Raw genomic sequence first — 15,452 nt, 5'->3', positions numbered from 1 at the left:
GTTACAAATATTTATATTCTTTTTTAATGAAAATCTGTATTAATTTGATGGATGCATTGTATTCACACATTTTGAATTTTGTGTATTATTTAAAACAAAAACTAGGTTTTATTTTCCAAATCTGAGGTTTTGTGAATTTATTTTATACTAAGTATATGAAATTAACTCATGGTAAGGCTGTTAAAGAAAAGTGATTTAGATCAGGAAGGTACAGCTCAATATACTATTATGCATAAATATGTATAGTAAAATGAATATTGTCCTTAGTCACAAGTAATATAAGAAGAAAATCAACTCTTGGATAAATGAAGAATAAGAAATAAGATACAAAGTCTAGGTTTGATAATATTTAGATAATATTCAGACAATATCCCTTATTGATACAGTGTGCATATGTATTTTAAAGGGAATAATTTTGAGAGCATGTGGGATTATAATGTCTGCCTTTTTGATTCCTTGTGTTACTGTATCTATATTTAATGAAAAGGGCAGTAAGTGGCAATAAGAGACAGAAATGGTGAGACCTTTGTGAACCCTCTAGCAATCAGTGAATATCAGACCACAAATTTTTCCAGCTTTAATTACAGGCAAAAGAAAAGACAAAATTAGCATTTTAATATAGAAATATCTTAGGCTTTAGGAGAATTATGATAAATCTAATGTTGCCTAGTGAACCAGAGAGGGAACATTACAACAAACTGTCTCCTTAGGAATATTTGTTTAAATAAAGGCAACAATACTTCATCCTTATCTTTTTTAGATAATTACCACTATTTCAGGCTGTTCTTTGTTCCAGGTTTAAAATACCTTTAGTTAAAAAAAAAAAAAAGCAATTGGCAGTGTTTGTTTTCTATAAAACTATAAGAAGAGAAAAATTCTGTTTGCTTGGCACTAACAAGATAATTATTTTAGGGAGAGTTTTTGCTCTGCAGCTCTAGTTCACGCGTGCCATGGCATCTCCGCACTTGGATGTATTTAGGTTATCTCATTTCAGTTACAGCGTATTAAACTAACTCTTCTTCCATGGCTGAGGTTTGCCCACCTGTCTCCCCTAAAACACCTGCAACATATGTTTGCATAACCCTGTAATGCTTTGCCTTTAGGGTCCTGAGAAATTCCCCCAGAGCTTTTTGCTTATAAACAGCTGAGCAATTCGTTTTTCTAATGACGGTTGCTTTCCCCCCAGCATTGAGGCAATAACATATTCACTAAAATAAGGGTCTCATTTTTCATCAAAGAGGAACGTTCGACATATTTTTACAGTGCTGTTTCTCCTTCAGAGCTTTATTTTTCCCCTTTTGTAATCTAGCATGCTATAAAAATTAAGGGTTGGTAGCAAGATATTAGGGGAAAGAAAGCTAAGTAATTCTTCATTTGTCAAATATTTTCTATTCTTCATGCCAAACATACATTATACTGTAAATATTTTTTCCTGTTAAACAAGTGCTATAGAACTTTGTCAGTTTAATGTAAAAATTGTGACTATCATTTTTATAGTTTTATAGTTTTATAAAAATGATAATTTGGACATACTGCAGGAAATCACTTTGATTATTCTCATATGCTAGCAAACAAATGCTGCATTAATAGTATGATTTTACACCTTTTTCATATTAATAAACCTATGTGCTCCTATTCTGAGAAATAAGACAGCCTCTCTCCTCACATGAGATCCAGCATTCATATTTTTTCTATGTGTTTTTGCTTTAAAAAATATAATGCCTGTCAAAATCTATCCTAAATTCATGTATAACTATTTGAAGTATGAAACATCACTTTTTCCACCTATTTGTTATCATGAATTTTAGGTCGTCAAACTGTCAGATCTGCCCTCTGATTCATGTCTGTCAGTGCTCAGTGGTATCAAAACGTAACCATAGCTTCCATTTCATTGAGTTCTTATCAAGTGCCTGGTATTGTGCTGGGAACTTAGTTCTCATTGTGTCAATTAATCCTTACTGCAGTTTTGCAGTTGAGTGAACTAGAGCTTAGAATGTAACTAACTCCTTACAGTTGCTCCACTAGTAATGGATGAAGCAAGAATCTGAGTACAACCCTCACTGACTCCTGATCCCTTGCCTCACCTATCAGGCACCCTGTGCCTGATGCTAGAGCACATGAGTGCCATTATATTTACCCTAGTGCTTTTGTTTTCAACGTATAACTTCACCTCTACATTAACTCCTACTGGTACTTTAATAAATTAGAACAGGCATCTCTGGAATTGATATTCTTTTGCTCTTTTCAGTTCTGCTGATATTTATAAATAGCCAGTCCTTTGAAATATACTCTGCTGTTCAAAGCAAGATGAGACTTCTCCTTCTGTAATCTCTATTTGATGATTCAAATGGAGATACCACCTTGGAGTAAAGAACAGGAGTTAGGGGATCAGTCCAGAAAGTACTGTTTGTAATTACCTTTGTTGGATGAGTTTGATTTCTCTAGACTCAGTAGAAGGAAAATATGTACCACCTTATAGTTATGTGTACTTCTTGTAGCATCTAGTATTTAGTTAGGCTTAGTGTGAATTAGCATTTAAATATTTTTATACTATCATAACAAAATGAGTTTGGACTTAAAATATTGAAATGTTGCCATAGGGGTAAGAGTGGCAGAGAGGAGGTAGGTCAGCTGATCTACAGACTTCCATTACAGAGTGCAGAGTATGGCCAAGGGGAGTTGTTCACCATCCAAAGTCAAACTCATTCTTGGACAGAATGTTTGTTTTACCTAAAATTACATTAAAGAGCAGTCTACTCTCATATAATATATACCTCAGAAGTGGACAGAGTTAACTATAACTTAGATCGATTTCAGTTTTTATCTCTTATTTTGATCGCTGTTATTTAAGCATTATTGTAAGTCGATTTTGTGATGATGCTAAATTAACAAAAGCATTTTGGAAAGTCAGAAGCGTAGCATGGGCTTTATTTAGTTTTGATTTGTTATTTACATATTGTTTCTTCTAGAAAACTTGCATCTACCACTGTCAGTTCTGCTTCTGTAAGTCACTTTGTCCACAAGACTTTAAGATACCTGCCCAAAATTCAGCCATGCCATGGGTTTGATGTTCAGCATTCTTCTTATATTGCTATAAAATAAAATGCTGAAGAAAAAGCTTTAAATAGAGTTTCAACAACATTAACAGAAAAGAGTTGAGTGATACTTGGGCAGTTAATGAACTGAAATCTTGTGAAAGACTTATTTCAGGCCCATCCTGGTTGGCCTAGGAAAGGCATGGTAAACCCAGGATGAACTGAATTTGAATTTCTGATTTCTGTACTTTTCTTTTTTCTTTCTTCATTTCTTTTTTTCTTTCTTTCTTTTTTTTTTTTTTTTTTTTTTTTTTGGAGACAGGGTCTCATTCTGTCACCCAGGTTGGAGTGCAGTGACACAATCTTAGCTCACTGCAACTTCCTCCTCCCAGACTCAAGCTGTTCTACCTCAGCCTCAGCCTCCCAAGTAGCTGGGACTACAGGCATGTGCCACCATACTCGGCTGTCTTACTTTTTAAGAGATAGGATCTCGCAGTCACCGAGATTGGAATGCAGTGGCATGATCATAGTTCACTGCAGCCTCAAACTGCATTCAAGTGATCCTCCTGCCTCAGCAGCATGTACCACCATGCCCAGCTAATTTTTTTTATTTTTTGTCGAGACTGTGGTCTTGCTCTTTTGCCCAGTCTGGTCTCAAACTCCTGGCCTCAAGTGATCCTCCTACCTCAGCCTCCCAAAGTTCTGGGATTACAGGCATGAACCACTGCACCCAGCCTGCATCTTTATGTATAGTTATATAAACTTCCCAGGACATGGAACATAATTGGTATTCCTCTGCACACAGACTAATATCAGTTAAGATATGATTACCATTTTGCTATCTTTCTTCCCAAGGAAAATTCACCAAAACAAACGCATTTAAAAAAAAAATACATTGTCGGCCGGGTGTGGTGGCTCACGCCTGTAATCCCAGCACTTTGGGAGGCCGAGGCGGGTGGATCATGAGGTCAGGAGATTGAGACCATCCTGGCTATCATGGTGAAACCTCACCTCTACTAAAAATACAAAAATTTAGCTGGGCGTAGTGGCGGGCGCTTGTAGTCCCAGCTACTCGGGAGGCTGAGGCAGGAGAGTGGCGTGAACCCGGGAGGTGGAGCTTGCAGTGAGCCGAGATCGCGCCACTGCACTCCAACCTGGGCGACAGAGCAAGACCCTGTCTCAAAAAAAAAAGAAAAAACATTGTTTTGGAAATGCTCATGATAGTTGAAGTCCCAACTGTGTGAAAATGAGTTTAAAATACAGTCATGTACTGCATAATGACATTTGGGTCAACAACAGACCACACATATGATAGTGGTCCCATAAGATTATAATACCATGTTTTTACTGTACCATTTCTGTTTTAATATGTTTAAGTACACAAATACCACTGTGTTGTACCTATCTACTGTATTCAATACAGTAACATGCTGTACAGGTTTGTAGCCTGGGGTCAATGAGCTGTATCATATAACCTAGGTGTGTAATAAGCTATACCATCTAGATTTTTGTAAAATATATTCTATGATGCTTACACAATGATGAAATCACCTAATGACACATTTCTCAGGACGTATCCCCATCGTTAAGCAACACATGACTGTAATTGCCAATTGTTCCAATACAGATGAAGACATAATGTTAAAGTGTTGACATAACATGTTCTGCCCAATGAGAAATCACAGTTTTCATGGGGTCTGATTTTTCTTACATATAGAGTTTTACATATATAGAATTCTAGTAGCTCTTATATTTTAGAGGAGATTCCAGAACTTTAAAGGTTAGAAATCATTATATTTTCATAAAGTTTTATTTGAAAAAAAAAAACTCCTTTAAGAAAAGCAAATATTAGCCAAGCGTGGTGTCTCACACATGTAATAACAGCACTTTGGAAGGCTGAGGTGGGTGGTTCACTTGATTCCAGGAGTTCAAGACCAGCCTGGGCAGCATGGCAAAACCCCATCTGTACAAAACAATAAAAGAATTATCTGGGCATGTTGGTGCATGCGTGTAGTCCCAACTACCAGGAGGCTGAGGTGGGAGGATCACTTGAGCCTGGGATGTCAAGGCTGCAATGAGGCAGAGGTGGGAGGATCACTTGAGCCTGGGATGTCAAGGGTTCAATGAGCCAAGATAGCAGTACTACACTCCAGCCTGGGCGACAGAATGAGACCCTGTCCCCCCGCCCCCACCCCACCCCCCAAAAAAGGAGCAAGTATCTCTTTTAAAATATTTCGATTGCATAAAGTGAGAATTCCGCTCATTTAATCTTGTCCCCCTAGGAAAACCATTGATATCATTTTGGTACATCCCAGTTATCTATCCATTGACCTTTATGTGTACATTTATATATGTATTTTTAACAATGATTTGAACCTGTTACCTAGTTTCAATTTGGTTTTGTTTTGGTTGTTGTTTGTGTGAGATGGTATTCCAAAATTCCTTAACTTTTTAAAACCTTATTTAATAGAGATAAAATTAACTTAATTGAAAGAGAAGAATTATAGGTAAATTGGAAGAACTGTACTTACTGAATCTTAATGTATAAAAATATTGGTATCCTTTTTATTGTTCATGTCTAGATGTTGATTTTTATAGCCATGCAGTGGTGTACGGGTGTTTCAGATGTTTCATTTTATGCTGTCCAGTACAGTAGCCACTTGCCACATGTGGCTGTTTAGCACTTGAAGTGTGGCTAGTCCAAATTGAGATGTGCCATAAGTATAAAATACACACTGGGTTTCAAAGACTTTGTACAAAAGGAACAATGTGAAGTATCTCATTAATAACTGTATATGTTGATTACATGTTAAAATCATAATATTTTAGATATACTGAATTAAATAAAATATCACATTTAGTTTCACTTGTTTCCTTTTTATTTTCTTTTTTAAATGTGGCTACTAGAAAATTTTAAATTATAGGTGAAATTTATATTTGTGACCCACTGTTGGACAGTGCTGGTCTAGATCCATCTATATGTCTGTATATTTATGTTTTAGAAACATCACTGTCTTCCCAACAGAAAAGAATAACTTTCAACCATAACCTCTGATTTTATTTTCTTAACATTTCAAATGCTGTTTTTCAACATCATCTTTTGATTCTTTTTTTTGTTTCCAGTACAGTGGTACTTTAAACTACCTCTCCCTTTGATACCAGTAAGTCTCTTAGGAATTTAAATAGGCCTCAGTGAAAGCAATACTTGAGCCTCATTTATATGTTCAAGTTAGATCATTATTCCTAATAATGGCTTTAAGTGCTTAGATAGATCAGCACTCTGTGTCTTGAATTGCTTGTCATTTCTTTATAAAGATGTTTCAAGTAATTGCTCCATGTGATCCCTTCTTTCATTATTTTATGGCAAAAAGTAACATAATCCTTTAGTAGTTTGTTGGAAGTCAGAGAAAAAGGGTCTTTTTTTATTAGCAGAAACAAAATATATTTCCAGGTACTGAGAATAAAGGGCAAAATTAGTCATGAGCGATAGTCCTGCGAAAGTTAATTTTTAAAATACATCATGAATGCACTGTCAATCTGCCAGTGGCCTTAACCTCTATTTTATTTTCCCATTATACTTGGGTCCAGGTTGTCATCAGCTACCATGAGAAAACCTATGTAATTCCTAGAGAGAGAAAAGTTGCACTGTTAGACTTAATAGTATGGTCGTCATGGAAGCATCAGTTATCTTCATCAAGGCAATTCAGATTTGATTATTGTAGAACTGTGTTGAATACCAAACCAGTGGAGTAGTAGCTGGAGCTAAATCAAGGGATTGTCATTTTTGTCAGATGATTAGGGCTGGCTTGGAAGAGATATGAAAGGGTTGAGCTGTATAAATATTCTCCTTTCAGCAGAAAAAGAAAAGGTCCATCATGGCCATTAAATGCGGCTTGTTAGCTTGATGAATTTCAAACTGTTTAACCTTAGCAATTATATCCCCCCGCAACCCCCCCGTGCCTGCATGCAAGTGTATCAGTGCCTTGGAATTATGTCTCCAAGGATTGATATCTGCGCATATTGGTAATTTTCTATTAAGATAATATGCAGCTTTTCCGTGTCCAGATACGTATCTCAAAGGAAGTGCATGCCTTGGTTCAAAAATCTAATTATTAACTTGAATTATCTGCCCAGGTAAACATTAGAACACATTTATTTATAAGGTTTTAAAAACTTTTTATGGTAAATATATGTAATTTAACATTTTAGAGATTATGGTATTCATTTAAATTATGCTGTAAACATGATTGGTTTTTGTAAAGCAGAAGTATATTTGTTTAATTTTTACTCGCCTGTGAGGGATTTGAACATTTAAATAATAGATATGTTTAAATAATAGCAACACATATAAACAGACACCGTGGACCTAATGATTCAAGGACATTTCTGCAATGTTTATAAATAATGTTGCATTCTAGAAAGGGCAGTGTTTTTGCTGCTTTTGTGAAAATGTGCATTGGTCAATTTGCTTTTGTATAGTAATGGTTATCCTGGTAATATTTCTACTACCTGGCATATTTTGACCATTTATTAAACTCATAAATAAGGATAGATGACATAGAAATTGCTAACTTTAAAAGAATTGCTGAATTCTGAAAATAACTCATTTTGGAACAAGAAAGTCTCAGTGTGCCATCTAGTGGACACATTTAGCATTCTGGTCATAAAAAACTAATGACTTTCTCTTCCCCCGAAATGCAGTTACCTTGACACCTTATGTCTCTCCATCCCTTGGCATAGTTTGTGGTTGTGTTACATCTCATATAGTTTTTAGATGTTATTATAATTTTATTCATCATATTTTAGGAAAGTTATATTTGAAAATTTTATTTTGAAGTCATCAGAAATCTAATGATGAATAAATCTATATTAACTATGAGAGAGGAAAAAATAATTTTTGTGTTTAATCAGAACTAAGGAATAATTTAATAAAAGCAAAACCCAATCACACTAATTATTAAACTTTATATTATACATATTCTTTACTGAAGGGATATTAAAATGATCATTGCTGTCCTCTTATACGTTAATGGATTAAATCATTTAACTAGCTTTTTAAAAATGTATTTTTTTTTAGAGAAATCCAAGACCAGTGACTTATCAATTCCATCCAAATTTAGATTATTACAAAGCACGAGGAGCAGACCTCATGAATAAAAGCCGGTAAGTCCCCTTTTTCTGATGATAGTTATAAATCACAAAGGTAGTCTCAGAGATCATCAGGAAATTTTACATATTGCTGAAAACAATTTTCCAGATTTTAGCATATGTACATAAGGAATCTTTGTTAAATAAATTACCCAAGTTGTTTTAAAGGCATAAAAAATGCTATATATTGATGTCAATGGTAAGACGAAAAATAAATATAAGAGTACTTGTTACAATTTGAAGTTAGGCAACTTCATTTTTCTAACATGAATAAACTTGCATAAATTGTGCCTACTTGTATAATCTCTTTCTAGATTTTTGCTGTTGATTGAAAAGAGACAGTTTTATAATATATGTTTAAATTATTTCAGTAACAAAATTAAAAATGTGTTTCCCAACTGTCTTTAGAACTACACAATAAGCTTATAAATGCATCTTGTGTGTACATTTGTGATTGCATACATAGAAATTTTAAGGGTCACTGTAGGAATAAAAAACATTAAAATCCTACTTTTTAAAGAAGTTAACATTGGCAGAAAGGGTTGATGAATGGTTTTGTTCTTTCATAATATCATATTCAGATGTCTCAAGAGTTAACTTGTCAAACCAGAATCATTTCAAATTAGAATGTAATTTCAAAGTTTACTCTGGAAGACTAAAATGTTAGTAATGATAAATGCTGCCAAGTTGTCCGAATTTTCTTCCTCAAGCATTTTGCCTATGTGTTAGCTTTTCTTCAGTAGAATTCCAAGAGCCTAAATATACATTTATGGAATACATATACACAATGTGTTCTGCTGTTACTGGAGAGTTAAAAATAAGTTATAATTCCTGCTGCATAGGAACTCATAGTCTAAGGGATGAGAAGAAGTTTACAACAAAATGGCTAAATTTAGACTTGAAATTTGAACCTTGTCTTAGTGTAATGTTGTTATAAAACTCCCCATCTCTGATTGAAATCCGTTTGCTCCATATATTGATGTACCATGCAATTATGAGACCAGTTCTGTAGCTCATGAGACTTGTCTGAAGCTCTTTTCTGTTTGTTCATTTCATCTGAGTCTTGTTACACACATAAAAATTTATTTGCTATAGTCACTTGATCATTCAACAGAGTTTTAATGACTGCCAGATTGATTATTTTAAACACAGGAGATGCCCAGTAAAAACCCAGACCAAAATCCCTGCCTTCAGTAGTCTTACACCCTAGTCACTTATATTTCTTCCCATTATGTCAAATATTTAGTTTTGTTATGTTTAAAAGAACAAAGTATGTTAGTCTTTTTCTTTATACAAGACCTTTTTAGCTGGAATCCTTTGTCTTCCCCTCCCTCCCAACCCCCACAAGATTATTTTTTACACAACAGCCAACTAAATGTCAGTTTGTAACAGGTTATATCATACCTCCATGTAAACATCTCCAAAGGCTTCCTATTGCCACTGGCTATCCAGTCTTCTTCCTGAAGCCCTTTCCTATCTCTTTGACCTTATCTCCTTCCACTCTCTCCTTCTCTTCATTCTCATGCTACAGCCACATCAGCCTTCTCTGTTATTTGCCCTTGCTTAGGGCCTGTGCACCTAACTCCTCCCTCCTGCTAGAGCACTTCTGCCACCCCCATCTTCCCATGCCTCTTCATGATTTAAAGCTCAGCCTAAATGTCATCTCAGAGAGGCGACTCTTAACCTCCTGCCTGTCTTCACCTCCCCTATTCACTCTATCCCATCATCAGGAACTGAAGTTATATAATTCATTTGTGTATTTATAATCTGTCTCCCCAACGTCTCCACTAAAATCTAAGCCCCTGAGGGCAGGCTTTTGTCTTATTCACCACTTCATGGCACCTAGGACAATGATGACTGGTATAGGGAAGGCACTCAACACATATTTGTTATATGAATTTTTTGAAATATTTTCAACACCTTTTTCTCCACCACAGGAAATGTATTGTACCCATTATTTTCTCCCCTTCATGATTTTCTTCTCTTCAGCCTTCTCTCCCTGCATTTTTCTTCCACAAAATGTTGGTTTTGTTATATATATATATATATAACACATTGAGTTTATATATATATAACACAATGAGTTTATATATATATTATATATATAACACAATGAGTTTATATATATATTATATATATATAAACACATTGAGATTCTTGTGCAAGTATCTTGAAGATTGGAAGGAACACTTTTTGTCATCTTTTGCAATTGCAAAGCTTAACATTGAAATTCAACTAAATAAAATGTAGTAATTGAAGCAGAAGATGTCACAACTCAGTAAGCAAGGAAATAGTTAATAGACGGTGCTGGGAAAATTGGCAAATCTTTGAAAAAGTATCAACCACACACAAAAATAAATTCCAAAGTGCACGGAAACAAGCAAACATAAAAATAAAAATGCAAGTGCCTATCTGACCAATAATCTGACCAATAGTTACTTGAAGACTTTTTAATCTTATTTTAAATTTTTTTTTGTTTTGTTTTTGTTTTTTGAGACCGAGTCTCGCTTTGTCGCCCAGGCTGGAGTGCAGTGGCAGGATCTTGGCTCACTGCAAGCTCCGCCTCCCGGGTTCCCGCCATTCTCCTGCCTCAGCCTCCCAAGTAGCTGGGACTACAGGCGCACGCTGCCACGCCTGGCTAATTTTTTGTATTTTTAGTAGACGGGGTTTCACCGTGTTAGCCAAGATGGTCTCAATCTCCTGACCTCGTGATCCGCCCACCTCAGCCTCCCGAAGTGCTGGGATTGCAGGCGTGAGCCACTGCGCCCGGCCTAAATCTTATTTTAAAATTTTTAATTGACAAATAATAATAGTGTGAAGACGTTTTAACCTTTAATGGAGAAAATCACAAAGGAACAACTAATGGATTTTACTATACAACACATATTTTAAAGTAGATATGTAAAAAATAAACTGACTCAAAAGACAAACCAAAAATTAGGAAAATATTTGTAGTGGATGTAACTGGCAAAATATAATATCATTAATGTATGAAGAATTTAGGCAGTTCAGTAAGAAACACAGGATCTGGCCGGGTGCAGTGGCTCACACCTGTAATCCCAGCACTTTGGGAGGCCCAGGAGGGCAGATCACGAAGTCAGGAGATCGAGACCATCCTGGCCAACGTGGTGAAACCCTGTCTCTATTAAAAATACAAAAAATTAGACGGGAGTGGTGGCACTAGCCTGTAGTCCCAGCTACTCGGGAGGCTGAGGCAGTAGAAACGCTGGAACCCAGGAGGTGGAGGTTGCAGTGAGCCGAGATCGTGCCACTGCATTCCAGCCTGGGCGACAGAGAGAGACTTCATCTCAAAAAAAGAAACACAAGATCCTAAGTGGCCATTCCGTCTCTTGCCATGGTCTGCTGAATCCTCTTCTTACTCCAAATATTGGAACAGCCCCAACCCCACACTTCTTTTCTTCTCTATACTCATTCCTTTGAGGATTTCAACTCAGTTCATGGCCTACAGATGGGTCCTTAATTTATGTCTTCAGTTTTACCCATCCCTTGCTACTTACTAATATTTTCTCTTGGATGTCCCACATGTAGCTTAAATTTAGTATTTTTCAAACAGAACTGTTGATTCTACTCCCACACTCACATGCCTGTTATGCCCACAATGTTTCTCACAATAGATACCAAACTTTGTTTCTCTTTGACTCCAACCTTTTTCCTTTCTTGGCCTTAATCTGGAATGAGTGTAACAGCTTTTTCTTCTAGTAAATCATCAAACCTAATTGGTAGTCTTGGGACACCCCCCCCCACCCGCCCCCCGCCACGGTAAAGACAAAGGGTAGGCAAAGATTTCTTATACAGGAAACAAAAAGCACTAGAAAAGATAGATAAAATGAACTTAAAATTAAAGGTTTTTTTGTTCATCAGAATATGCCATTAAGAAAAAGAACAGGCAAGTCACATACTTGGGAGTAATATTTTTAATACATATATCCCGAATATATAAAGAATTTTTGTATGTCAGGAAAAATATAACATAGGCAAAATACTCAACAGCCTCTTCACAAAAGAAGATATAAAAATCATCAATGTGCTATGAAAAGATGTTCAACATTAGTCATCAGGAAAATGCAAATTAAACCACAATGAGATAACATTTCATACCAACTATAATGGATAAAATAAAATAAAAAATTGACAGTAGCAAATGTTGGCAAGGATGTGGAGCAATTAGAACCCTCATGTATTCCTGATGTGAGCAGAAAAGGTATAACTACTTTGTAAAATAGTTTGGTAATTTCTTATGAAGTTAAACATATATCCTATAATATAGCAGTTTAATTTCTAAGTGTTTATCCGAGGGAAATAAAAACACATATCCAAAAGCCACAACAAACAACATCGAAACAGAATATTCACAGCAGCCTTATTCGTAATACCCCAAATCTGGAAATAACCCAATCTCCATCAACAAGAGACCAGGTAAACAATTTGTGGTACATTCAAATAATGGAATACTACTCAGCTATAAAGGAATGAACTAGAGTTGTTCCTGGGGGAATTGGTTCCAGGACCACCTGCATATAGCCAAATCCACATGTACTTAAGTCCCATAGTCGGCTCTCTCATATAGGAACCTGCATATATGAAAAGTCAGCCTTCTATATACATGAATTTCACATTCCTCTCTCTGCATTTGGTTGAAAAAAATCCGCACGTAAGTGCACCCGTGTAGTTCAAACCTGTGTTGTTCAAGGGTTAAGTATACTGATATATGCAATAACATACATGCATCTCATAAACATTATGCTGAACAAAAAATGCTAGTCAGAGAAGAGTGCATGTTGTATTGTTCCATGTATATGAAGCTCGAGAACGGGCAGCTAGCATGTGGTGATAGAAATCAGAAAGTAGCTACCTCAGGATGAGGGTTTGGAATTGACTCTAAAGGGCCATGAGCAAATTTGGGAGTAATAGAAATGTTCATTCTAGGTATATTATTTGGGATGGTGGTTATACAGGTGTACACAAGTGTCAAAACTCATCAGATTGAACATTTAAGATCTGTATATTATATATAAATTATACCTAAGTTTCGTTTTATAAAAAGAAAAAGATGTATTTGCTCTGGACTAGATAGGAGACAATGTTACTGTTTTACCTAAATTGGTTAAGAATTAACAACTCTCTTCAGAAAGAGCACTTTAGTTATACCACAAATGCTTAGTTATTTGAACACAAAAAATCATAAAGTTGTATTTCTATAGCCATCAGTGTCCTTTGAAATTCTGATCAACAAATTACTAATACTGATAACCATGGACTCCTTGGCTTCATGGCTTGGAGAACATTATTAGCATATTATTTCTTTAATGTAATTTAGCAATAAAACATCTGAAAAAAATACAGTCATTATAGAAGTAAATAGAATTAAGCATTTAAAAAATCTTACCATATAAAATGGAAGTTGTTCAGGAGAATCTTATGATGCTTTTTAGGTTTCAAAACAGTATGTATTTATTCAATCGTTAAACTAAATATTTATTGAATACTATACACAGTGCCAGATGCTGCGCTAGGCCCTGGGAATGTGATGATTCTAAGACCCACACCCTGATATCAAGGATGTTTAGGTTTATGTGAGATACCACTCTTAGGCATATGGGTTACTCCACAATTGAAGCTAACAAGTATTCATTCATTTCACAAATGCTTTAATTTCTTCTCTGTGCCAGGTATTGAGAGAACATCAGTGAAAAAGATAGATGTGGTGCCTGTTCTCACAGAGCTCAGATTCTAGTAAAAGATTATAGTCATTGGAAGAATCTTTGTGCACCCTGGGAAAACTGCACTTTTCCAGGACATTCTGCTTAGGCCAGCCCTTGAGAGGAGCACTCCTAAGCTGAGGCAGATCCTGATCCCTGGTAGAGATGGGGAATTATTGGCTGCTAGGCTTTCTTGGGGTAAGAATAGTTACCATTACTCCACAGACACATAGAATCCTGCTGAGGAATGTGGGTACATCTTAAATGCCCAGGAAACCCTCCTAGTAAGAATCTTCTTTTCCTAGATCCTGGCTTCCTCTTATATGTCAGGCAGGGGTCCTGACTAGCAGCCTTCTACAGAGGACCTACATGCCAGAATTAAAATTCTGGAATCTTTCCTCATCAATATCAGTGAAGTTATTTAGGCTCTGTCAGGGGGCAGAGGAAAACTGGGATAGTTAGCACAGAGAATGTTATTTCTGATCTGCTGGAGTGAGAGATCAAAGAACTAATCTTGGTTTCTTCCATCTCTGTTAAATTTCAATTTAATCAAATGAAATACCTGATTTTGGTTGTATAAAATTGCTTAAGCAAGTTAAAAGACCTATAGCTGTGGAGTCTGTAAAAAGCCGTCACTAGATAAAGTGACATACTCTTGAGGCAGTACTGACAGCTCAGCTACCATTTATTTTATCACCTCTTCACAGGAGAAAGAATTTTACATTTTGAAAAATTGTGTCATTTTCAAAACAGAAAATCCATGAATGTTCTGGAATAAAGAAAATATGAGATTCTACTCTTAGTGTAGGAGATTGCAGACTTTAAAAAATATGAAGTTCTGTTCTGTGACTATTCAATTGAGCATTTCAGTAGTCACAGATTCTTAAATAAGTTAGATGGATCTTTCTGAACACTGGTCACAATTTAAATGTACTTTTTTAATAGCAGCAATTTCTGGTTATTTAAGGACAAAATTGGAATAAGATTTTAGTGTTAAATTGTCATTCCAAGCTTTCTGAATGAGTAGGAAAATGTCAGTTCCCATTTTTAAAAAGAAATGTGCAAGTAAGTTAAATCAGAGCAAAGTGAATATTATCCATACACGTAATGGAAAATCTATCACTAAAATACCTAGGCAGTTGCTTTTAAAGACTTAATTATAGCAATCCATGGTGAAGCAGAGAAGAGAAATCAGGCTTCTTGATTTTTAGAGATATTCTTATCCATGAAATCACATGTCATCTTTGCATCCTCTTTCCTTATTTGGATATGCAACACAAATAAAAGCCCATTGCCATAGATGTAGCAGGTATTAGCCCCCTGCTTTCCATATGTGTGCCTGTCTCTTGTCTAACCTCCACTTCTTAATCGCTTCTGCTGGGGGGGGGGTTCCCGTGAGTATATATATTCCCTCTGGATCATCATTACTTCCCCTCTTGCATGACAGCCCCAATGCACCAACTGTTTAATAGCCTCCAAACAGCCAAGGAAATAGTAGCAAGGCCAATTATGGCTAAAGAGCCAAGCCTGGTGAAAGCATCCTAGGCCT

General features: G+C 35.8%; 1 protein-coding gene across 50 annotated transcripts in view; it reads left to right on the top strand.

Annotated features, from left to right (window-relative positions):
* TBC1D5 (TBC1 domain family member 5) overlaps nt 1-15,452 on the top strand; it is a 584,007-nt gene that overhangs the window by 473,868 nt on the left and 94,687 nt on the right. For all 50 annotated transcript variants that reach the window (XM_054680417.2, XM_001161410.8, XM_009444995.4 and 47 more), the window contains one exon: nt 8,113-8,198. In XM_054680417.2, the coding sequence (XP_054536392.1) occupies nt 8,113-8,198 (86 nt within the window). The remainder of the gene's footprint in view (nt 1-8,112; nt 8,199-15,452) is intronic.

Source organism: Pan troglodytes, chromosome 2 (genome assembly GCF_028858775.2).
Source record: "Pan troglodytes isolate AG18354 chromosome 2, NHGRI_mPanTro3-v2.0_pri, whole genome shotgun sequence".
Taxonomy (NCBI): Eukaryota; Metazoa; Chordata; class Mammalia; order Primates; family Hominidae; genus Pan; species Pan troglodytes.
This window is presented reverse-complemented; position numbering and strand designations above follow the sequence as displayed.